Below are 26,257 nucleotides of genomic sequence, written 5' to 3'. Positions count from 1 at the left end.
AAGTGTTGAACCGAGGACCTGGGAGATCTGGGTTCTAGCATTCCCTTGGTCATGAAGCTCTCTGGAGGACTTTGGGTCAGTCACAGTCTCTCAACCCAACTTAATTCATAGGGCTGCTGTTGTGAAGAAAAAATGGAGCTAGCTAAGCCACCCTGAGTGCCTCACAAAAGGAAAAATGGCAGGAGTTGTTGTGGTTGTTGTTGCTGTTGTTAATAATAATCAGTAAGGGTTTTCCAGTTGTGCTTCATAACTATACTATTGCATGCATGTATCTAGTACCCAAAAATGTGACATAAAAGGGTATAAATCTCTCTCTCTCTGGACTTTCCCTATCACTGCTTCACTTTACAAGTGAATCTGTGGGCAGCCACATTGCCTTGATTAAAGTTGTGTCTCCAGAAGCCATACAAAATTGCTTTGGGGACTGAATCTGGTCAGTCCATGTGACACCATTTGGCAATCCATCTTGTGCATGATTTGTATGTTATAAACATCTGTAAGTTGTTTGTTCTGTATCCATTTATCACCCGCATACTATCTTATTATCATATATACTCTTCACTTTAGCCTGTTGAAAAGAATTGTTTCCTGAGACAGTTTTTCTTTTTTACCAATTTATCATTTCTGTGATTTTCTAGATATATTTTAAGAGCATGAATGAACCCTATTGGTCCAATGGGTTATTCATCATAATGAAGTTGCATGGACCACTTATACCCAATATCTTCCAAGTACATTGTCATCGCTACATCTTCTAAAATTCTATACCAGTTGCCAACACAATTCTTTTCTCATGCTGTTGCCATTTTTCAAAAACACAAGACAAAGTACTTTTCTTCCAGGTTTATTTTGTATTAGCATCAAATTTACTGAGTGAACAGAGCATGGCATTCAATCAGGAACATTATAAGACTCATTATAAGATACAGCAATAAATTCATGACTGTTGAAAGTGGCACCTACATGTCGAATCACACTCTTTTTCTGAATATCTAGTTATATCTCTGCGTCCTTACAGCCTAACATTCTCTCCTTACTTACACACTGCATGTGCCAATCACTGAAGCAGAGCATGGATCGGCAAAAGCTTGACAGTGTGTACCATTGAGACAAAGGGAAGTTGTACTAGATGTTACAGAGGTGGAGTGGCATGAAGTCCTGCTGCTTACAATTTTGGCTGCAGCCCTGCCTTTATTTCAATATTCCACACTCCTTCTATCTTGAGAGAAGCATTGGTTTGCTCACTGCTGTTTTGTCATTTACACTCAACGTATTATAAATATAAGCAATGGAGGCTGTCAATGGAGCAGTTTTTCCATACTGGGCGCTAACTTCAACTTGAAAATGAGCTGTCCCTGATGCTGGAGCCTCCCCTCCAAATAAGTTCAGCCCATTGATAGTTCCTTAGATGTTGAGATTACAACTCAGAACTGATACACTACCCCCCTGACATAAGATATACGCTATCCCACCAACCTCCACAACAGCACATAAGACAGCTTCCCTTATTCTTGTTATCACTGGGAGAGGAGGATTAAACCTTCTGCCTTGGCTGGAGTACTGAGAGACGTCTTGGGTAGAAAGCAAGATCCATCTGCTAAATACCCTCATTGCATATGGCATATGCTAATTCCAGGATCATAAACTGTTTGCTGCTGATTGCCAGTTTCTGTAAGGAAAACATGGGAGGGGCTGATTGCACTTCTTTCCAGCTTGTGAGGTTCTCAGGGACATTTTGTAGGCTATTGTGAGAAGTCCAACATGGTATTAGGTAGGCCTTCCATCTTATCTGCTCACATTCTTATATTATCTAGATTATCTGTCTGCTCTAATGGTGAGTATAAAATACTATTTCATTCAGTTAGGTTTAATGGATAAAGAATATTGCTCAGGCATTACCCATGCCTTTCTTTTGTTTTTGTTTAAAGAGATTCCTAATGCACTGACTAAAAAGAATTAAGATAGTTTGCTTTCCATCTGCCCCATGCCACAATATCCTTTTGCTTCTTTAAAAAATCCCATATTCAATTTATAGTTGCAATTCTGTATATTAAATCCATTTAACAAGTCCTTATAAATGCTTATAAGCACCCACTTTTTCAAATCCAAAGGCTTAAAAGCCCCTTGTTATTAGTATTGAGCAACATGAATTCCATGAACCTCATTATTTCTCATTTTCTTGCTTTCTCGGGGCCATAATTTATCTTTTTTTTTTTTTTCATGAGAGAGGAAATGGCTCAGTTAAAGATCTCAGGGGCTCCCCATATATTAAATAAAGCCAAATCCCAATGGATTAAATACAGTTCTTAAATCCTACCAGTGTAGTTCTCTTTTGTAACCATTTATACTAATGAAAGACTTGTACCTGAGACTTTTTGATTAAACAGTCAGCAAATGGAGGACAATAGCTATTTAATTAACATTCCTGATGTAACTTAGAGAATTTTACCTTTCATGGCCAGTTTTTCTCCCAAGTGATGCTCTCAAACACAGTCTTCTGTTTCTTCCATTTAACTACACTGTTCTACACAGTGTGGAGCTCCAACTAGGTAGTTCCAGAGAATGTGTGACTAGAAGAGATTCTCCTTCAGACTCTACATGCAAGTCACCTTCATGCTGATGGCGACTGGAGAAAGGACTGGCTATTTAGGATCAGGGTCCCTGGATGTGTTTTAAGACAGAACGGTAAAAAAATGATCTAATATCACATTTAGAGTTAAAATTAAAAGCCATCTCACCTGTCGTGAAAAACACAGTTCATGAATATGGGCCCTAGGAAAGCTAGACGCTTACCATTCAGGGGTTGACCTGTTCATTCTACATCATATCTCTGCCTCCGTTTTCTCTTTCCCTTTCTGAGTGCAAGAGCTACACCTCAGCTTTTCCTTTGTCAAGTACTTTGGTTTGGCTACCCTGTTCTTTGGACAGACTGATACAACTGGCTGAGATTGCAGATGCCTAGTAGTGGGAAACAGCTATGAGATGTTGGAAGACAGAGCTGTGTGGGCTGCCTGGACCTAAAGAATGGGGAGAAATGTGCTTGGTTCTGTTCTCATGTTAATCAGAAGTTAGCTGATGTTGCACTTTCACACCATATATAAACCCAAATACATAAAACAGAATTTTGCAGCAATCCAATTAAAAAGAAAGTGTTTGTTAGGAAACAGTACACATACTGTATATTATTGTAAGCAATATTCAAAGTGCGTTATATTAGGAATGTGCTTTCAAAAATGTGTATGTTGGACAAACTGGTTTACAGAATGTATTATTATTATTGAATCACATTTGTCTCAGCTCTTTTTTCTTACCCCAAATCACCCAATGAGTTTCATGGGTGAATGGAGACTAGAACCTGGATCTTCCAAGTTCCCAGGCCAACATTCTGATCACCATACCACACTCTCAACATATAGAGAGAAAAAATGCACAAATGCATGCAGAGGTTTTTTTTTTTTTTTTAATTCTCAGATTTGGGAGAAATGACCTTACAATGGGAGACATTTTCAAATTTTTGGATAAAGCAAATTTAAAATTGGAAAAATGAAAAACTGAGAGAAACCAAACTTGACAGGTTTGTCAAGCTAGCCAGTTGTCCTCAGGTGCACTGGTGGTGTTGTCTTTCAGATATCAGTGCTGAAGTCAGTCTCAGGTGCCAGTCCAGTTGGCTTCTAGATCATGAGGGAAGGAAGCATCGTCAAGTCCGTGGTGTCAGTCAGTAAAATATTCTGTACAGCAGAGACTGCCTGATAACAGCCAGAACTGTTTTTCTCTACCCATTCCCTACCCATTCTTGAATTTATTCCCTCCTTCCCTCACCAATGCCAGAATCTGTGCTTGGATGGATTACTGAAAACTCAGGCAGAAAATATAATCCTTACTGAGACTCTTAGTGAAAACTCAGGCAGAAAGTAGAAAAGGCAATGACCCTGTCTGTGTTGGAATATCAGAATTACCATGGATACAATCAATAACTTATTTTATATATACAAGTCTCTGAGTAGACTGGGAGACTGTTCTTCTTGTATTGTATGCACTGAAAGTTCCGATCTTAAGAGGAAAAGTAATTTTTAAAAGAACTTAGCAAGGACAAAGGCATTAGGAGAGAGTTATATTTCTTCCTCAATTGAACTTTAATTCATTCTTTCTTTGAAACTGAATTACATTTTAAATTAAAAAAGTAAATGCACGGCATTTTAAATTCTGTGCTAACGTCATTCCCAAAAAGATATAATTACTCCAGTTTCTGTGACATGCTTTGGAGAAACTGTCTGCATGATGTGTTTCTCCAGCAACAGGAACTTGAAGATCTCTTGTACTTTCATTGAAGAGGCATCAGTGCAGAAATGAAGATGAATACTTTCTGGCATAGGTTTTCTATTTTCGAGTGAAATGAATTCATGTATCAATAATTATCCTACATTTTCTTTGTTGGTTCTGATATTGAATATCCACCCCAGATTCTGTGTTTGCTCATTTTTTAATTTCCCTGAATTTTGGCATTCAGTTATTTGATATGGGGCAGTTTATACATTGCTGCACTTGAAATTGGCATGCTGTTGGGTGTAGCGTTTGACAGCATAGATAGCTGATCTGCTATTGCAAATTTCAGGGTTTCTTCCAAACTTCTGCTTTGAGGGAGCATCTTCCACCTCAGCATCTGCCAAAGAAGTTTTGCATTTTATTTATTTATTTTATCTATTAAAACATTTCTATGCCGCCCCTTGCGGCATCCCATTGTGACAACATCCCAGCACATTGAAAAGACACTGCCAGCAGGTTCTGGAGCAGCCTTTCCCGGCCTAGTGGCCTTCAGAGGCCTTTGGACTGCAATTCCCAGAATTTCCACCCTGCAAGGCCATTGACTGGGAATTCTGGGTGTTGAATGTTGCAGTCCAAACATGTCTGGAAGGCACAAGTTTGAGGAAGGCTGTAGAGCACATCCTCTGTTATCATAAGGAGGATTGTGTCATCCTTTATGAACTGAGAGTACATGCTAGGAAAAATATATATATATAACATTTTTCTGACTATGCAGTACTGCATCAGTGAATGTACAGAAATGGACAGCATACGGTCATTCCTATGCTCTTTTGATTGAGGTACCCCAATAAATTTCTAGATAATGCCATATTCCCTGCAAAATAGTTTGTATTTATCAATACATTGAGGCTTTTATGCATAACAATTTAAAATGAGATAGATCACTGGCTTGTAATGCTGTTGTATCAGCTATTGTTTCATAGGTAGGGCAGTAGGGGAAAGTAATTGGCAGTGGGGCAGGATGGCACCTGTCATCCCAAATCCCTTATCCATACCTGTCCATCTCCAGGCCACCAGGGCCATAGCTGAGTGGTGGGTCCATGCTTTGCATGCAGGAGATCCCGGGGTCAGTCTCCATCATCTCCTACCTGGAACCCCACAGAGCTGCTGCCGATCAGTGTCTGTCACACTGGGTGAGAAGGACCAGTGGCCTGACCTGGCACAAGGCAGCTTCCTACCCTGCCTTCCCTCACAGTCTGGATGTGCACTTGTCAGGGAACAGGCTTGCTTGGGAGCAGTGGCAGGTCTGATTAGTTTGCTCCTCTTCCATTTTGTGTAATGCATATGGAGAATAAATATGACTGGAAAATTAACAGCCTACTTCATCTACGCAATTCAAAATGCTCACTGTAACATACAAAGCTCTAAACGACTTGGGGCCAGGCCATCCGAGGGAGCACCTTTCTCCATATGTACCAAGCCAATCTCTGCATTCATCATCAGAGGCCTTCCTCTGCCTTCCTCCTCCTAGAGAAGTGAGTGGGGAGAGAGCAAGAAGGAGAACCTTTTTCTATCATAATACGCCAGTTATAGAACTCAATTCTGCTTGAGATCAGTTGGCATTTTCTCTATATTCCTTTAGACACCAGCTAAAGACTTTCCTGTTCCACAGGAACTTTGATGAATGAATCTGTTTGCTTTGCTGTTTTAATGGACGGTTTTAAAGGTTTTAATATTATTGACTGTTGCTGTCATGTTCTCATTTTATGGGTTAATTATGAATGATTATTTTTATTTTAATGATTTAATATGTAGTATGCCCATTTTATTATTTTGTTTCATTTTGTTTCATTTCATTTTCCATATTTATTTTTATCAACTGTTTATTTCCTTTTGTTGTTTGTTATTGATTTTATTGTTATCATTGGTTTTACTGTAATTACAGATTTTATTGTATCACTGTACTGATAATGTTATAACCCATCCACAGAGCCTTATGGCTAATTGGGCATCACAGAAATCATATAAATAAATAGAATATATTCACCTTGCAGGAATTAAGAAAACTAACAGATGTCAACAAAGTTTTGAAGTGAGGTCACATTAAGAATATCAATTCCAATTTTGCTTTCCAATTTCTCAAGCAATCCTTTATATTGCAAACAAATGAATAAAATAATCATATCATATTTTAATGAAATCTTTGTTTTTAAATGTTGCCATTCCAAACTAGAACAGGATGTAGGGAGCTGCATCTTTATTCAGGTTCAAAACAGTGTCTTTGTGTTTTGGAGTTCAGAGACCATTTCTGTCTTGTACTACTGCTCTTCAAGTTACTTTTCTTTGGTCACGCCAGTCTGGGAGACCAAATGAGTGCTTGTGACCAGGCCTACCTATTACGGCAGCCATTCTAAGAAAGGGCATGCAATGGCAGCCATTTTGTGAAAGCACTTTCTGCGATCACTGCCTCAAAAGACTGGGGACCCTTGAGCTGGCATTTGAATCTCATGAACTCCCACTGTACCTCTAAAAAGCACAACATAGGACATGTGTGATTATGCCATTTTTCCCCACAAGAAGGCTGGATGGTGCAATGAGAACTCTGTGTCATCCTCTTCTTGGCTGAGGTGGAGAGATGGGTGAGAGGCAGTAAGGAAGTGTTATTTTTTGACTTCTCATTATCCAACAAGAACTGCTCCAAGATGCGTGCATTTCTGTATATGTTGCCCGCAGAAACACTAGTGTTGGCCCAGTGATTCACGCAGGGGGAAAAGGGTGAAGAAGAGAAGCACATTTGGGAAATTCTCCAATCATGCACCTGGAAATCCTAATTCGCTAATGCTCTCAGCGCACAATGAAGAACATGTGTCTGTGTACTTGTACTGTGTTTACTATGTACCATGGTAGCTGTGGCCAATGTAGTTGCTGGGTGGTGTCCCATTGCTAGCTGGGAATTTCAGCCTAGATCCTTTTGATCACAAGCCAGAGCTATACTATGCCAGCTGTCCTCCTGTTTCAGGCTGCTGGTGGTGGTTTTAATCAGAGTCAGGAATGTGGTGGCATCAAAAGTGTGTCTCAGGCCAGGAATAAATATCCACATGAATTTTAGAAGCAAGGGAAACTATACCTTTCCAAGACATACATAGTTATCATAAGATCAAAGTGGTTTATATGGTCCCCCTCCTCTCCATTTTACCCTCACACCAGCCTGTAGGGTAGGTTAGGCTGAGAATCAGCGACTGGCCCAGAGTCACCCAGTGAGCTGCATGACTGAGTGGGCACAACAGCCTGGACATCCCAAGTTCCAGCCCAGAACTCTCACAAATACACCAAACTGGTTCGCATGTGGAAAATAGCAAAATTCATTAACCATATTCTTCTTGCCTTTCACATATTTTAAGTAGAAATAGGCAGATCTATCAAGTCCATTCCACAGACTTCCCATTTTCCCACCTTCAGGTTCATGATTTGTCAGACCCATGCAAACCATTTTTTTAACAAGAAAAGATCTGTACATATTGATGTGCCTATCAACAATCTTGTCAAAGATGTAATTATGTCATGAATTTCGCATGATTAGAAAGACATTTTCACTGCCCCATGCACTTACATTGCTTTTAGCATTAGCCTTCTATATGTGAGGTTTGATGGGAATGGTTAATGGATTGTATATAGTGATTAGCTTCCCACATAAGCCACATGTACACACATTTGTATATTATTGCTTCTAGGATGGAATGGGGAATCTGAGAGTCACCAAAAAAGGAATTCGACTTGAAGGTATATCTGAATTTCTACTTCCATTGTATGTGAAAGAAATCCATTCCCGAAAGGTAGGTTGCAACATCTGCTTTGCTTACATAAACAAATAAGATGATTTTTAAAATCTCTGAACTCATTTGCCTTCAGTGATCCTATTAAATTAACAGTTAGCTCAAGGTTCCCAGTGAAAAGTCACTTGGACAGAACTATATGAAGTGCATCAGAGATGTTTTCACACAGCCTTCCCCAGCTTGGGTTCCTCTAGATGTGTTAGGCCAATTGCCCTGATGGCTGGGGAGGATGGAGTTTTTAGTCCAACACATACAGAAAGCAACAGGTTGGGGTAGGCTGCCCTATAACATTTCTAAGATTGATGCACATACTTAGGTGAGGTGAAAAACTAGTTCTTCAGAATGGCATAAAAGTATTACAATAGATGGCTGATGTATGGTATGACTTAAATATTATGGAAAACTTCACTTCAAAATGTGCTTTCTCCTACCATCTGTAAGACCCAAGACAGGATCCAATGTGACATGAATGCTAATGCAAATTGGGGTATTCAATATAATGTCAATAGCATAACCTAGCACAAGAGGATTTCCTGAAAACCCATTGTGCCAGCCAACACTATAAGCATTGCACTAGAAATCTCTTATGTTGGTGTAACTCCATCTCTGACCCATGGTGACCCTATGAATGAGTGTCCTCCAAAATGTTCTGTGTCTGACAGCCCCACACAGCTCTTGCAAACTCAAGGCTGTGGCTTCCTTTGTGGAACTGATCCCTCTCATATTTAGTCTTTCTGCCTTTGACCTTCCCTAGCATAATTGTCTTCTCCAGTGAGTTTTGCCTTCGGATGATGTGCCTGAAGAAAGACAGCTTCAGTTTCATCATTTTTCCTTCCATGCAAAGTTCTGGCTTGCCATTATGCTAGCACAACATAACCTACATTAATGTTCGTGTCACATTGGATACTGCATATGGATTTTGTAATATTTTTTTCTTAATTTCATACTTATCTACCTCATAAATGCTACACATTTAATACCCAGCATGGACTAACAAAGATATACCACCAAGGTTGAGAAAACCAGAATTAGAGGGAATGTGGCAGGGAATACAAGCTCTAAGGAGTAATGATGAGAAAGAGAGGATGCTTGCTGTGTCCTTCCAAAGGACAGGATGGTTGGGCCACCATGGAAAATAGGATGTTTAGTGAGATGAGCCAGGCTGTACTCCAGGAGGACTTTCTTATGTTCTAAATCAAGTCACTTTATACAGAACATACTTAATAATTTAGAACAGATACTTACTAATGTAGTAGTAGTAGTAACAATATACTAAAAATCTAGTGATATATTAGATATATTTTGGAATATGCCATTCAACATTTCACATTCAGAACAAATTGGCAGCATCTAATGAGAGTAGTGAGATGATTGGTACATTTAAACCATATGTTTGGCCTGTTTGTAGCTGCTGTTCTGTGAAATCTTCAATCAGTGCCATAGCAAGTGCCATCACATTTATTAATAAGGCAAGCAAGTTTATATTTCCTCTGCCTTTGTGAAGGAAACACCCAGCTTTTAGCATTCAAATCATTGCAATATGCTTGGGCAACTACTATGGCTAGGTTACTATTTGACAAATTGATCAAAGTCATGTTTACACTGAAGTAATTCTCTTTGAGCAAGTGCCATCACATTTATGAATAAAGCAAGCAAGTTTCCTTTCCCTTTGTAAAGGAAACATCTGCTCCAGCTTTTAGCATTCAAATCATCACTATATACTTGGGCAACTACTATGGCCAGGTTACTATTTGTCAAATTGATCAAAGCCATGTTTACATCGAAGTAATTCTCACTGATGCCAGTGAATGATAGCCAAATATGTACAGTATGTTGTTAGCTGTTCTGAGTTATAATTCAACAACAGGCATAAACATGCTTAAGCTTAAGCATATTGAAATTAAGGGGCTTCCCCATATGTTGGAGTCTGTCCTTAGTAGCTGGATTTAATATAAACAGAGGTAGTAACTGGTTTTCACATGATAGGAATCTCATCCAAATGTGTACCAAGTAAAGCAGCCCAACACATTATGGTTTGATAAATCATTGTAAGTGGTGAATTTATGTACTACTTAAAGTATGCCATTACAAAATAGCAAACAAAAATACAACATTGCACTTTCAGCAGAGGAAGGATGCTTGTTTCAATTTGATTATGCAGCAATGGAGTTCTCAAAGATAGATAGATAGATAGATAGATAGATAGATAGATAGATAGATAGATAGATAGATAAAAAATCTGTTCATTTAATATCTGTGTGTTCTTAAATTCTTTCTAGCATTCCAGTGCTAACCAGTAATCAAGTAGTGATGCTAAAATGTTTTGAGTCAATGAAGTGTAAAGAATTTTATATGCATAGCTGCTCCAAAGTTGTTGGAAATGAAGAGCTATTTAAAAACTTGGCTGTGCCAACTAGTCTACAATAAAGACTGATTTCAGTGCCTACTGACATTCATTGTGTACAGTTCACAGCTGCCCCATCCACCTGATATTATGCAGAAAAGCATCCCTTCCTCATACTTGTTGCTTAGTGAAGAGAGGTTATTGTGCTAGAATGACATGTGTTAGGCATCGCATGTACATAAAATATCAAGGTAGATCTTGGCAACAAAAATACAGTGCAGAGTTCCCTAGCGATTCTCTAGCAAATAGCTGATTATTATATGATGGGTGGACTCTTGAATATTGGAAGACTGTGTGTAGGAATTATATGTTTCTGTGACCTATACCCAAAGGAGGAATTCATACTGTCTAGTGGAATCCTTGTAATAGATGAGATAGTTGACTTGCATAAATGAGATAGTTGGTGTTCTTGACATCACTTACCATGGGCGTTTATTTAAAGACGATGCAGAAATTCAGTAAGAAATGGCTGGGACTTTCTTGAGTGAGAAGCCGGGATGAAGGAGATTTTCCATTCTCTTGCTACAGGTCTTTCTCCACTCCATCCCTTCATATCACTTGACTTTATCCTAGCAATTCCATAATTGCTCTCTGGAAATTTTATCCTTACTCTCTTTCTTTTCCACAGCCTTTCTATTTTGTCTTGATCTGACATGTTGCCTGTCATGTCTTACTTTCCTTGTTCCTGTTGCTCTCTCTCTCTCTCTTTCTCAATCTCTGTCGCCAGAGTTTTACTAGTTTTCCACTAATTTTGTGCCTCACTCCCTCCTTCCTATAAAATACTTTATCATACCCCATTAGCAAAAGAAGTTAGCCAAGGAAAAAAGAAAAGGGTTTATTCAGAGTGGAGAATAGACCTGTCATTCTTTGTATCCATTGCAGATTTCTATCTGTGCATTCTGTTTGCATGAAGACATTTCAGAAAGATTTTAGAATTCTAGCTGGAAACGGATACACTCATCTCCTAGTTTAATGTGGAGAATTCTGATCAACTGCCCATTGGCTAACTTTCTAAGTATCCTCAAGAAAAGGGGGGGGGGGGCAATGCCTAAGGGGTCAAGGGATCAAGAACTGCTAGTCAAGCATTAAGAGAAAATTGGTATAAGATGTTTTATCAGTGGCACATTACTCCTAAAGATATTGAAAAAATAATAAGAATTACAATGGAAAATGTTGGGTTATGTAACAGGGTGCATGGAACTTTCTATCGTATGTTGTAGACTTGTGAAGTAATGAAGAAATTTTGGATTTTGATACATGTGAAAATGCATAACATTTTTAGAATTAAGTTTCCCATGAGTCCTAAGAATATGCTTTTGCATATAGTTCCAGAGAGCTTTTTCAAGAATATGTCAGAGTTATTTAAGTATATGACAACTGCAGCAAGAATCAGTTGCTTCAAAATGGAAATCATTAGACCCCCCCCCCAACAATTGAAGAATGGAGTAATAGACTAGCAGAATACACTGTGATGGCAAAGTTAACTAATTATGTAAACAGAAAACTATTAGAAGAATCCAATGATAAATGGAAATTTTACTATGCTCGGCATGATTAATGGGATCTGAGGGAAGTTTGAAAAAGGAAAAAAAAAGCAGTAGAGGATTTTATGTTATTGGAAGATTTGTTGTTGTATAGATTAATGGTTTCTTTGTTGTTAAATTCTCATAGAGTGTTGAAAGACAGGAAGAAAGATAGATGGGGGGGGGGGGGGCTGAATGTATAGGTTGTATTTGTTTAAAATTCCCTTGGCAACTTTGTTTATTTTAGCTTGCTTTGTTCTTTTTAGTCTGTTCTGTTTCACATTCTTTTTTTACTTCTTTATGTTAAAAAAATTAATTTTTTCAAAAAAGGGGGAAATAAGAACTGGAAACAATCACCTACTATTACAGTCACTACTCCTGCCTCCATCAGGAACCCAAGAAAAAAGAACATTAATGATTCTTCTGGCAGTAGAACTTAGATATGCTTTAGCAGTGCCTCTCCAAAAATTCTACCTCTATTGGCCACATCTATACCTGCAAATTCCTATGAGGTTTCCTCAAGAGTGACAATATCCAGAACTATACTGGTTGCTGCAACTTTGATCCATTTTCCCTGAACCACCATGTGGTTTTGGATGTCCATATAATTACATGTCATTCCCAGAAAGGGAGAGATGGAAACTTTCCCTGCATCCTTCATGCTTCTCAGAGCTAACCAATGGGCAAGTGGGTGGCCTAGAAAGAACTAAAGTATATGCTTAACTGATGAGGATCTTGCTGTAGCATTTGCCACCGTGGCAGAGCAGCCAGGGGGCTCTCTGGAACACCCGCTGGGGTAGGTCTGGATGGACAGCAGCTCTGGAAAGTCCTCCCAAAACCACTGTCCTGCTTTGCAAATGCTGTGGCAGTAAAGCACCCACTGGAGCTCTCTGGAGCACCTACTGTAGTGCCATGTCAGTGAAGAGACTTGGCAGTGAATAGCCTCCTGGTGGGTGCAAAGTGAACAGTTAGACAATTCCTCCATGCTACTGCCTTAGGTAGAAGATTCATCTTATCTCGAGCTCCATACATGGAACTGTGCTGAGAACTACTTAAAGAATACCTCTTCAGGTGAGGCATCCTCTCTTTCCTTGTACTCCATGACTTCAGCCATTTGGGGATCCTGTATTAGATCCTGTACATAGTTCTGTCAGGGGATGTGTCGCTTCACTGGTGATGGAGTCTTGGGAACTCATGTGTTGGGTGGGTGGCTGGGTGAGAAACCATCTGTTACATCAGTTGTCTCACATGTACTTGAGTTTTTTTCCTGCCGGCTTCCAGATGTTTTAGATTATAGCTCCCAGAATTCTGACTATTGGCTATGCTGGCTGGGTTTTGAAGTCCGAAACATCTGGAAGGCACCAAATTAAAGGAGGATTGCTCTGGAGAACGAATATGCAATTTCAGTTCAGATCAGAACTACTACACCCTGGGAGAGGAGGTTTAAACCTTTCATCCACCACTTAACTTGATTCCCAAAATCCCACATGTGCACATAGGATTAAAAGAGCAGAAAACCTTCCTTGATGGTCATGATGACTCATTTTGCTTTTTATCCCTTGTGACTGGGTGGGAATGGGAGTATCTGGGGAAGCAAACTGCATGGGGGAGAGGCTTGAATAACTGCCTCCCCGCACATGGTGATTCCAACTTGAATTTCACACACACAAACACACACACGCTTATTCTAGAGGGATGACAAATGGTAAGTCTCAACTACTTGGGAGTATCTAATGAACTTAGCATGTAGTTAGACCCTGAGAAAGAAAGACTGTGCTAATGTGAGAGAAGAGCTTGCAATTACCCTGTTCAATGTTCAGTGATAATCTTATTAATCATCTAGTTGCTTCTCTAAGAGTCAAACTGCCTGTTCTCTCCATACATATCAGTGCATGTTCAATATGCCACTGTGTGCTGACATCATTGCATTAGGACCTTAATAAATAGGTAATGGTGAGTGATGTTTTCAGCTCACAGCCAGCCTGAAGTTTCCTATTACTGCTGCCCATGTGAAAATAAATTGCTAGGACAGAGATGCTTAAAAGAGGAAATGCTAATTAAGCATAATCTTTAAGTAAATTGTCAGTAATGAGGTCACTTGAGTGTATTTCGAATATGCAAATACCACATCTCTGATGCAGTACACTTGACACAATCAAAAGTTTAAAGTTACATAAATGACCTCTGTGTAATTCATTTGATTTTATAGTTACATAAATGAACCTCTATATAATTAGATTTTGTTTTGTATTTTAACAAAAAAGAAAAAAATGAGAATACATTTTAATGCGAAATGCAACCTCATGAGCATATATCAAAGTGAAAACCAAGATACTGCTAAAACGGAGGGGTGAAATGAACTATCATAAGGTATTTAGAAAGGTATTAAACCTTTCTAAATAATTCATACATTGTTGAGTGTGCAGAACAAAAAGAACAGTGGGCTGTAGGTCCAAGGTGGGTGAATGATGTACTGGAACAGAGTGGAAAATTGTGCGTGAGGACACACTTCCTTTACAGTCACAGGAGCCTGGTATCCTCCACATGTTTTGGACTTCAGTACCCATCAGACTCAGCCAGTGTTCAAGAATGCTGGGAGTTGTAGTCCAAAACAGTTGGAAGGCATTCGACTGGGGATGAAGAAGGTTTCTTTACAGGATATCGGCCACTGCTTCCATTTGCAGAAGGGCACCATGGATCTGACTTATACTTGCTGATGTTTTGCACTTCAGAATTAGTGCTTAGCCTAGTTGAGTACTTGTGAAACCGGATGTTTTCAGTTTTGCGCTGTTTTGTCCCCATTCAGTGTGTTTTATAGAAAGTCATAGTTTCAGGTATAGATTTAACATACTGGGGGAAGAACCAAATGAGTAGGATCTGTTACATGCAATATCACTTTAATGGAAAAAAAGAATCCAGCCAGTAGGCAAACAAAAACAAACACTCCATTCTCTTCTGGGGTCCAGAGGATACCTCCTATTTGGAAATATTAGACTGGATCTGGGATTTTCTATGGCTGAGCTTCAGTCCTTGCCCCCAAGGGTGCCCTAGCAGAAAAAACATGCCCTGGCCTGGTCAAAAATCCTGGCTCAAGAGAGAAAGGGAAAATAAGCATATTTGGTCTGAAGTATTTTTTTTTCTTTTTGTCCTTGTTCAGTTAGAACCTGTGAAGGCAACTATCAAGACAGGGCCCTATGCTGCTTTGGCAATTATTATTCTATGTGAGCTTTTGTGTTCATTTGAAGAAAGAAAAAAGGAAAGAAAGAGGGAGGGAGGGAGGGAAGGAACATAACGTAACGTCCAAATATTTCTTTCTGTTTTTAATTCTTAAATTCTGTAATTTCAGAGGAGTGATGGCTTCTTAATTTGCATTTCCTAAAGTATGGGGACTGCAGGTGGCGCAATGGTTTAAACTGCTGTGCTGCTGGTTGATTGAAAGGTCGCTGGTTCGAATCTGCACAACAGGTTGAGCTCCTGTACACTGTCCCAGCTCCTGCCAACCTTGCAGTTCGAAAGCGTGCAAATGCAAGTAGATAAAAAGGTACCACTTCGGTGGACAGGTAACAGCGTTCCATGCACCTCGGTGTTTAGTCATGCTGGCCACATGACCATGGAGACTGTCTGTGGACAAATGCTGGCTCCCTTGGCTAGGAAACGGAGATGAGCACCACCCCCTAGAGTCAGACATGGCAGGACTTAATGTCAAGGAGAAACCTTTACCTTTACCTAAAGTGTGTGTGTGTGTGTGTGTGTGTGTGTAACTAGTCAGTGATTTTTAATGTCATACATGTGTTAATTTGTGGGATAGGAAGATGGTATTCAACAATTTTCCCAAATTACCTTCCAAAATCAACGAGACTATATTGCGAATGTGTACACACATGTTTTTAAAGATCCATAAGCTCACCTGCTTTGGGTGCAAGGGAAAGATGGTAAAGTGTAACTTAAAAAAAGAAGAAAGATCAGAATCTCATTGATTTTACATCACTTTTTCTTCTGACCCAAAATGGGAAAAACATGTATGCTACATTTTACCTGAGTCAAATCAACTGACTTATAAAATATATTCTTACCTTCTGAGTTCCCCTTTGGGACAAAGTCGTTGCCCAACTGATAGTGATTTATGACTAATTCAGTAAGTTGTAAGGTCTGCACAAGCTATATGAACATTGATAAATTGAAGAAAGAAATTTCCCAGAAGGTCATGGATCACGCAGGTTTCTGTCTACAATCAGGAAATAAATATTAATATGGATTAGAATTTGCAAGAGTCCAGTCAAAAATAATTTAGTTCTTCTTGCACTTGGGTTTAGTCTGTGACAGCTTATTTACCTAAAATGTGATTTTAAAATGTCTACATGTGGGGCCTACTGTCATGTTTACTCATATTATTCTTGCCCATTTCTCCTCCCTCTCCCATCAGCTTCTCTAACTAATTCCATATACTTGGGACTTTTGCAACACTTTCAGTAGACCAGAGTCATTATCAGCATGGCATTTGATCTCTTCGTGTTGATATGTGTCATCAGTTCATCTCCAATTTATGGTAACTCTAGGAAGGAATGCCTTCCAAAATGTCCTGTCCTTGACAGCCCTGCTTGGCACTTGACACTCAAGGCTGTGACTTCCTTTAAGATCCATCTCATCATTGGTCTTCCTCTGTTTCACCTGCCTTCAACTTTTCCTAGCATTATTGTCTTCTCCACTGTGTGTCACCTTCTTGCAATGTGCCCAAAATACAACAGCATCATTCTTTCATCATTCTTGCTTTCAGGGAAAGTACTGTTTTGATTAGATCAAGAACCCACTTGTTTGTCTTTCTGTCAGCCCTGGGTATTTCCAAAGGTTTCCTCCAACACCATGTTGCAAAACACATCAATTTCCTTCCGGTCAGGTTTCTTCACTGTCCAATTTTCACACTCACAATAGTGATAGAGAATACAATCACATGGATGGTCTTGGCCTTGCTCTACCATTACATGTCTTTACAGGATAAAGATTCTTGATTATCTTTTCTAGTTCGTTCATTACTGCTCTTCTGAGTCTCAGTCTTCTAATTTTATGGTGGCAATTTACATTTGAATTGATTATTAAGCCAAGGTATGAAAATACTTTCACAATTTCAGTCATCATTAAAATTGTATAATTCTCCTGTAGTCATGATTTTTGTTTTTCTATCTGTCATTCAGCTGCAGTCCTGTTTTTTCATTTTCTTTTTTCACTTTCATCAGGAGTCATATCAATTAATTGCTGCTTTCTGGCAGGAAAGTGGTTTCATCTGCACATCCTGAGTTATGGATGTATCTTCCACCAATTTTCACTCCTTTTTTATCTGATCATAATCCAGCTTTCTTTAGGATATATTTTGTGTACAAATTGGACCAATGCGTAGATAAAATGCACCCTTGTCTGATGTCTTTGCCCAGAGGAAGCCATTATGTTTCTCCACATTCCATTTCATTTATTTCACTCCATAATCAGTCCTAATGTTCATGATACAGGTTTTGGACCAGGACAATCAAGGGCTGATATCCTCCCATTTTTTCCAGAACCTTCCATCCTTCTCATGATCCATACAGTCAACAGTTTTGCTATAGCCTATAAAGCATAGATGATCTAAAATACTTTGGTGAGCTACAGTAGCCCATGCATATTTTCTATATTATCTCAACTGCTCTTTCTTTTTGGAATCTACCTTGAACGTCAAGCAGTTCTCACTCCATATAAATTCTTCGTTGTAACACCTTGAGCATCACTTTACCTGCACTTTACCTGCAATGGGGGATTAGAGCAATGACCCTATAGTTGCTACAGTCTTCCGTATTTCCTTTTTTGGGGATTGGAATACAAATTAAACTTGTCCAGTATGTGGACCATTGTTTTATTTTTCATATTTGTTGTCATATTTGGGTTAGGATTTGGATTATTCATTATCTGTGGCTTGGAATAGTTGTATTGGTGCACTTGCTTCAGGGGCTTTATTCCTTCGAAGTGCTTTTACAGAAGCTTTCACTACACTTTCTAATATTGCAGGTACTTTCTCGTAGGATGCCTCTTCAGAGTCATCCTTTTATCTCTTATATATCATTTTTCCATATATTCTTTCCAACTTCTTTTTATTTATGCTGACCAGATAGTATATACTATCTGGAATATAGAAGAATATACTAAACAAACAATTCTGGTTGAATTATTGCTTCTAAAACATAATCTCATCTGATAGATATGTGAACATTCAAACTGCAACTTGAGTTAAAAACAAACAAACAAAGAGGTAGGTTGAAGGAATAAATTATTATCTAATAATGTTTTGAAGTTATCTAATAAAACAAAACAAACAAGAACAACATGACACCATAATCTGTAAGGTGATCTGGAAGGGAATGTGCTTGGGAAACAAGCTTTCTACAAATTATGTAACCTTTACATTTTTAAGGAAATAATTTTTAATTATTTTTATTAATAATCCTTCTGCCTTTAGGTTCTTTGCCAAATGTACTACAGTTATATGATAGACAATATTTAAAGGGGCATTCCTGAGATCAAATTTTGTAGCAAGTAAGAGTTTTAGCATATGCGTTTGGCATATTTTGCTCAGTATGGACAGAAGAGATCCACAGTAGAATTAAACAGTTTATTGGAATATCATAGAATGGCTGCAAAATACGAAGTATTTCTCTTAATAGCTCCTAGAACATTGAGGTTTATTGCACAACATTTCTTCTCTGTTCAGCTGCCTATCAAATGCTGTGCTATAATCAGACAATGTATTATTGGAAAGTAATGAGTTACGGAAAATCAGCTCAACTTCCAACACTTTTCTACTAGTGGCAATACTCACAATATCTTACTACTATAAGTGTGGTCCCTTTCCAATTGATGAAAATGAATTGGAAATTCAATACATAGACATTTAAGAATAATTTATTTAACTACTCCTTATTTTATGAGAAAACCCAAAGACTGGAGATACATTGTTCTCCACTTTGGGAACTGGACTGGCTTCTTCCAAAATACAGGCTTCCAAGGTGACTACCACAGACTCTGAATCTGAACTGGAAAAAGAGGAGGAGTCAAATTGCTTGGCTGAAACACTAACAAGCCCCAAGAGAAGCAAAGCAGCAGCTGAGGACAAGACCATGTCTTGTTCAAGGGGGAGACAGCCAGAGGGCGAGGGATGTAGTTTAGCAAGTCCAGTCATCCAAATCCAGTTCAAGAGAGCTGACCAGCTGAATGCTGTTTGACATTCCCATGGTCTGGCCCACAAGCAGTGGGGACCTTGATGAGGGTCGCAGTTGGGAAGGGAAGAGAGAGATTCAGTTTGGCATCAACTTCTTGACTTGAGCAGTCCTTTCTCTCATGAGCTGGCTCATTAAGTAGACAGATTGTCTTTAGCTAATGACCTCTGCAATACAAAGTCAACCTGGCTGGCCTGCTATATCATAACAAAGTCTGCGGTTAGAAGCCTTTCATCTTGATCTGCTTTGAAGGGCAAAGAAGAAAAGGGGAGAGAAAAAAGGCTTCTGACACTTGAGGCTTGCCATAAAATGATACAATAATGGACCTACTGAGAAATAACAACATTAGAATATGGCTAATAGGGTGAGCTATGCTACACTTGCTACACAGTATCGCAAATGCTAGGATGTGGCTTCACTGTCCTTTAATGCAAACTATGCTTGACGTAGGTTCTTAGGATCTCACTGGGGCTACACTGGACTTTGATGAAAGCAGATTGCAGTTGAATCTAACAGAAAAGGAAGACCAAAGCTAACTGAACAGCACTTTCATTTTATATTCCCTAGTAGCCACTAGGATGGCATATCGTCAGAGCAGAATTGACAGATTCATCCTTTCCTTTCACAATGACAATCCAAGACATGGGATGTCACTCCAGAAACACTTACCCATTCAATATGAACATTTCAAGTTTGGCAAAAGATAAAATACTTTCTTTGAGATCAGGTTGTCTTTCCAAACACATAAAAATACATCCCAGTTCATTTATCTTAGTATTAATTCCTGCCATGACATAATTATGTATGGAATGGTAAATGGAGGGAACAGAGTTGCTTCAGGTCCAAATTTCAGCACCAGGAGCTGTCCAGGGAAGATGGTGAATGGTACATGTGTTCCATTGTTTGTAGCAGAAGAACAAAATCACCAAGTAGGCCTAAATGAGGGACAATCAAAACTAGACGACTCCCTCCTCCTCCTGCTCCTCCTTGCAGCTTGTCATGGTTTTATTCTTATTTATGCAGTCAAAAAGAGTGTGAACAATGCCCTGTGTTTATTCAGGGAAAGATCACTGGACCTATAATTGTCATACAATGCATTTTTTCTAAGACAGCATTAAGAATGATTGATGACTGTAATGCAATCTCAACTTCCAGTTCTCTTCAAATCTGTAGTTTCAATTCACAACAACCAGAGGTTCTATAAAAAAAGTTAAGATTGTCAATGTTTGCAGATAGTTTTGTAGGATGAATATATAAAAGGATTTCATGGATTAGTTAGGAATAGTGTTAGGAGACCAGATTCTTTGTTATGAAAATTACTGTGCTTTCTGCACCTGCCAAACAATTTAGCTTGATATTTATCTGTTTCTTCCATTTTTAATGAATGAATTGAATTTGAAAAGATTTGTTTAATCAATTGACAGTTCTATTGGTGTTGCATAAACTTTACTAGAGACACTAATGGAATAGGGTGCTAGTAGTACAACTCCCAACATTTTCCATCCAGTATAGGATTGTATCTAAACAACCAAATATTTCTGAAGTGTTTATTTGGCTACTGGAGTCATATTAAATTCTCAACACTCCTTCCCTTCTAAGTAAATAATTTCCCAATCCCGTAGGTCATAATTCTATGTATGTCTGGAAAGACAAAAGTCCTCCAGCTCTCTGCATTCCCCAGTCAGCCTTACTGGGAGCTGTAGGATTACTTTCCTGTCAGAATATGCATAGGATTGAGATCATATATATTCTAGCTGATTTAATTTTATATTCAACTTTTTACATTACTATTAATGTTTTAACTGTTTCAGTTTTTAATGTTGAAGGCCACCTTGAGAAGTGTTGCAAAGATGAACATATAAATAAATAAATCCCATGGTGAATTGTCAGGCCCACATAGATGATTGGAATGAAGAAATGTTGCTTGTTTTCAGGAGGCCCCTCCTGAACGGACAGGGCCAGGCATAAGGAGAGTTTCTGCAGTGAATACTAGATTGGGCTCAATAAAGAACACTTGGCAAGGAAAAGGTCTGTGGCTCTGGATGTGTGAAGGAGGAACCCCAGCTCCTGACACAATACTACAGGTGGACTTTACTCCTTGAACTACAGGTGGACTTTACTCCTTAGAACTACTGGGGAACATAGCCTGCACATGGTCATTTTGAATTATAAAAATGTCAACATATCTGCTAGCCACTATTGATAAACTTCCTTGATACATCCTGTTTGTAATTTACGTTGGCTATGTATATGCTTGTATGCTGAGAACTGAAAGCAAACCTCAAGAGTAAAAGTCAATACACAATATTTACATGTCAGCTTCTGTGCCACAATGGAACATATGTTGCACACAACATTTTTAGTGACACAATCATTTGACAATCCCAGACACATTTCATGACTGTGGATTACACAAATGGATGTTGACAGTCACATAAATGCAATTGTCAGTATGCACAGTATGCATAATTCACAGTATGCACTTGTGAATGTCAGTAAGTTGGGAGATATATGGGAATTCACAGAATGTGTCAGACAGTGCTGGCATTCACATGTGGCTGTCAACATTTGCTACAATTTGCTACAATTTGGGCAGTCATGGTGGCAAATCTCTGCCTGTGCTAGACACAGAGGGTACTAGATGCTGATGTACAAAAAGCACCTGAATCTGTCTATCAAATGCCATCACCCATTGGCCTCTTTAAAGCCAATCTGCCCAAGTACAGCCAAGAAATATAAAGAAAACCAGAAAGATTTTGTAAAAATCTGGCACGGCATAATATTGTGTCTCTGAATGTGAATTAGCATATGTGCAGCTCTTGCTCATTTTGGAAGTGGCTGAACTTAACTGCCAAAAGTAAATTATTCTCTGGTAAATAGAAATCTAAGAACCCCAAAGCACTGCTAAGAATAAGGCTGTGTGTTTTTCACTGCTTATCATTTTGAATCCATCTGTTTACATTGTTCCTTTGATTTTACAATAGTAGGGTGATTGTTGAGACTGATTGTCTCTCGAAAGACATAGTGCCCATGTAGGAGAAGTACATTCTTTAAATTATATATAACTGGGAAATGGAGTTTTTCCAACCTGGCTTATCAACTGCAATTTGTATTGTAATAGTATAATGACAGTAGTTGTTTTGTTTACTGGTTGTAAAGATGATGCTTGGAAAGTGTCCATCATGTGCTTCTAATGCTCAAGAAATCTATCTTAATTAGCCTTCAAATCCTCACTGACTATATTCTCACTTTCTCAACCAAACTAAAAATAAATAAAAATAAAAATCCCTTTGTGTTCAGACTTTGCATGCAAAATATTTCCAAGAATAAATAGTTTCTGTGCATTCCAAATAAGGCCAGATTACTTTTTGCTTCTTCTGGTAGTGATTAGGGTTATTGCTATAGTAGTGATGCTTGAATGAAGGCTTAGTTTCATTTCATGTTCACAATGATTTTCCTCTTTTCCTATACAGATAATTTAGGACATGCCTGCATGTTTTAATTGCATTTTAAATGCTTCTGAGCAGATTCAGTTTATGCTGTTAGGCAGAGAAGGTGAAGGCTGGGCAAAGCTGGGCTGACACCTCATCCCTTCCCTTCGCACAAGAACTCAGAAATCAGATAGTCAGTGGCACATGATGGAAGCAAGCTGGCCGCTTAGTTTCACCTGCCCTGCTTCCTTACATGAGAGAAGAAGTGTGGGCAGGCAAAGCCACTGAGGTCGACACCCTGGGTGTATGCTCTACTTGCCATATCAGTTGGAGCAGTTTCATGCACATGGGACCACTCCAGTGTGGGGAGCCATGCTGAGAAGCCAGCTTCTGAGTGACACACCAGTCCACCCATGGCATCAGCCGTAGACCATACCCATCGACGTAGGGACCATACTCTCCTGAAATGGAGTGTACAGACTATGAGGTGGGTCATCTGCCCCTCCAAAATTACTTTGGCATCCCTGCCTTGTGGGACATAGGGCAAATGTTTGCCTACAGAGATAGCGCTCTCAAGCCCTATTTTTCCCAGAACCACAAATAAACTCAGAGAGTATCTGAAATCAACATGCAAAATGATGTTATGGTTCAGTTACATTTACATCCAGTGCCTGCATCTTTCACATACAAAAGGGAGGGAAAATTAGGTGCTTTTCTTCCATTATGAAGGCAACCTTGTGAAATAGTTGGGAAATGCATGAATCCACATAATTGGACAGCATGAATCCAGCATGGCTTTGGATAAGTCTTTTGAGGGAAAACAGGTTGAATAAAATCAAGCTGCTTATATCTCTGGTTTCTCAAAAAGAGGCCAATGCCTTATTGTCTTCATAACAAGAATTTATAACAAGACGTATTTTATTTAGCCTTCCAGTACTTTTTTTATTTTTTACAACAGTATGTTACCTCAGTGTTAGCCTGAGAAAATACATCCCCACAGTGTTCTATAGCTTATGAAGCCTGCCATCTCTATTTGCCTTCTCTTATCATATTCTCTGTTGGCAGACTCAAGACCGCAAGAAAATATTTGCCACAGAATTTTAAAAATCAACCAAAACAGTATATTTAAATTAATTTCTTACATGTCCATGTTAGTAAACTTTCAACAAGGATTCCAAAATCATTCTGAATCTCCTGAATTTTTATTTGAGTTGGTCCTTCTGGTATCTTAAGGCCTGAAAATTACTCTGCTGCCCCACTAAAGGAACAAAGAGTAGAATAACTGAATCCCATCATTCCTCTTTTTCATAGCTTGAGCCTAAAAAGCCATCCTGCTGAGGGAACTTAAGGGACTTTTGATTATATAATGGTCACTTCAAATTTGTCACCTAATTCTCTGATGGTGAACATGGAGTGGGATTAAGGCTATTTCTCCAGGATGGAGGAAGAATTCTAAATAATCTTTAGGAACTGTGGTGGAAGAAGCTTTTCTTCCATTCCTCACCCTCTTCTTTTGTCATTTTGTTTTGCTGCTTGCAATGTTGGCAAAATGAAAAGGAGAGAAAGGAAAATCTGCCATGGCTTTTGGAAAGCCAGTCTCCTGCCCCAAAACAGTTACTTAATTTTCTCCCACCTTGAAATCAACATTGCCCCATCAGATTCAGAAGAATGTGGTTCTATCAGTCCTCAACTCAACCCTTTGGGTAACAGTCAATTCATCTGGAGTCCTCTATACTGTCAAAGTTGCTCTGACAGTAAACAAACAAACAAACAAAACTTGACAGTGGTGTGGCTCATCAAAATTACAAACAAACAAAAAATAAACCTTCATTTTCCAGAAGGCAAATGTTGAAACAAGCAAGCGAGCAAACAAACAAACAGTTTAACTTGGCCAAGAACCTAAGTGCAAGGCCAAGGTGAGATCTGAGCTCCAAAATGCAAAACACTCTTTCATTGCCAAATCATAATATTGCAAGAAAGCAGTTTCTAAATAAGTCCATTATTCATTAGCTGATCTGTGAAATCAAACAGAGCTTGCTTTAGATGGGCCTTAGTTTGGCCCAGGGTTTTCTCCCCTCTAATTTTTATCAAAATTAGTCACACACAAGATTATAGGCAAGTCATTCCAAGAAAAAGCATTTACTAAATTATATTTGCCCAAAACAATACCTTCTGAGGAAATCAAACCACATCACATAAAGCTCCCCTGCTATATTTTTCCTGCTTCTTAAATGGCTCCTCTACCAGAGCATCCTTATTGGTCAACATAAGCAAAAGCTTTTTTGCTAAGCTTTCAGGGTTTTATGAATGTTGTTAGAACAAAATCCTCCACCTTATTATAACTCTTAACTTGATAGGGCACCACTGTAATGAGTCATTATGAAGGAACACTGCATGTATTTCCCAAATCACAGGCTCTGTCAACAGGAATTAGTCAGAGATATTTTTACTGCGGCCTGCATAGTGCATGCCATGGAATAAAGCTGGCTGAACTCCACAGATCTTGATGGTTCATGATGTTGCCCTTGCTTTTTTTATCCATCATCCACCATCAGCTTCTCCTAGATTCATTTGCCAATCAACACCTTTTGTGCATTTCACTTTTATTGTCACTGTGGCACTGCTTTTATGAGTTCATTTAGTGAATGCTCATTTGTATAGATATGTATCTCTTTTATTGGAAATAGTACAATACTAGTACCCAAGATGTTCATTTTGACTAAACATCTTGTATGTTAATCATCAGCTATCTCTTTCCATGTTTTCCTGTACTGAGTTGATGTATCAGTGGCTATGAAAACTATTTTCCAAGTTATTACTTGGCAGAAAATCAGCCTTGATAATTATGTAAGCGATTAGTATTCAGGCCTAGTAACAGAGAATGTGCGCACGTGCGCGCACACACCAGCCTGTAACTAATGTTTCTTGCACATTTCAAATTATAAACATAGATGAAAATCCATGATTATCAAAGATTAAAACTCTAGAATGTTTATTTCTTTTTTACATTCCTGACCCTTTAACTTCATAAAATAATTATTAATCTCAGATCCAAAGGTTCTCCTTTTATGCTTAGTTTTGCCAAGTCTGCATATTTTCCTACTAAAAATGGCCAAGGCCAAATGTGGTGCAGCCAAGAGTAACTTCTTGTGCAAAGATCTTGGTGAGCTCTGGCTGAAACTGAAAACAAACACCAAGTTTAACTAATACACCACATGTTGAATGCAGCTCAAATTGTTTAGAACTATGGACAGTGATCACATTGGTCAGAATACATAGCACTAAAGGGACTCATGGGAACAAAATCTGATGTCAAACACTTGTCAAGAGCCAGGGAGTCAAGAACAGGAAAGAGGGATGCACAAGCACCTCAGCACTCGCTCCAAAGCCTAAATCCTTAACATACACAAAGGGCATTTGACACATGGCACAAATGAATGAGCACAAGACACCTGCAGTTGGTCCATTTTTCATCTTCTTTCTCCTCTTCATCCTCTTTCTCCTCCTCACCCTCCTCGTCCCCTCAGGGTCTACCCAATCTGCCTCTAGCAGGAGAAGGATAAGG

General features: G+C 38.8%; 1 protein-coding gene across 3 annotated transcripts in view; it reads left to right on the top strand.

The window, feature by feature from the left end:
• SGCZ (sarcoglycan zeta) overlaps positions 1-26,257 on the top strand; it is a 247,296-nt gene that overhangs the window by 82,546 nt on the left and 138,493 nt on the right. For 2 of the 3 annotated variants that reach the window (XM_044418222.1, XM_044418219.1), the window contains exon 2: positions 7,995-8,096. The exons of the other annotated variant lie outside the window; for it this stretch is intronic. In XM_044418222.1, the coding sequence (XP_044274157.1) occupies positions 7,995-8,096 (102 nt within the window). The remainder of the gene's footprint in view (positions 1-7,994; positions 8,097-26,257) is intronic. 3 annotated transcript variants of the gene reach the window in all.

Source organism: Varanus komodoensis, unplaced genomic scaffold, assembly GCF_004798865.1.
Source record: "Varanus komodoensis strain SLA01 unplaced genomic scaffold, ASM479886v1 scaffold9, whole genome shotgun sequence".
NCBI classification, from domain to species: domain Eukaryota; kingdom Metazoa; phylum Chordata; class Lepidosauria; order Squamata; family Varanidae; genus Varanus; species Varanus komodoensis.
This window is presented reverse-complemented; position numbering and strand designations above follow the sequence as displayed.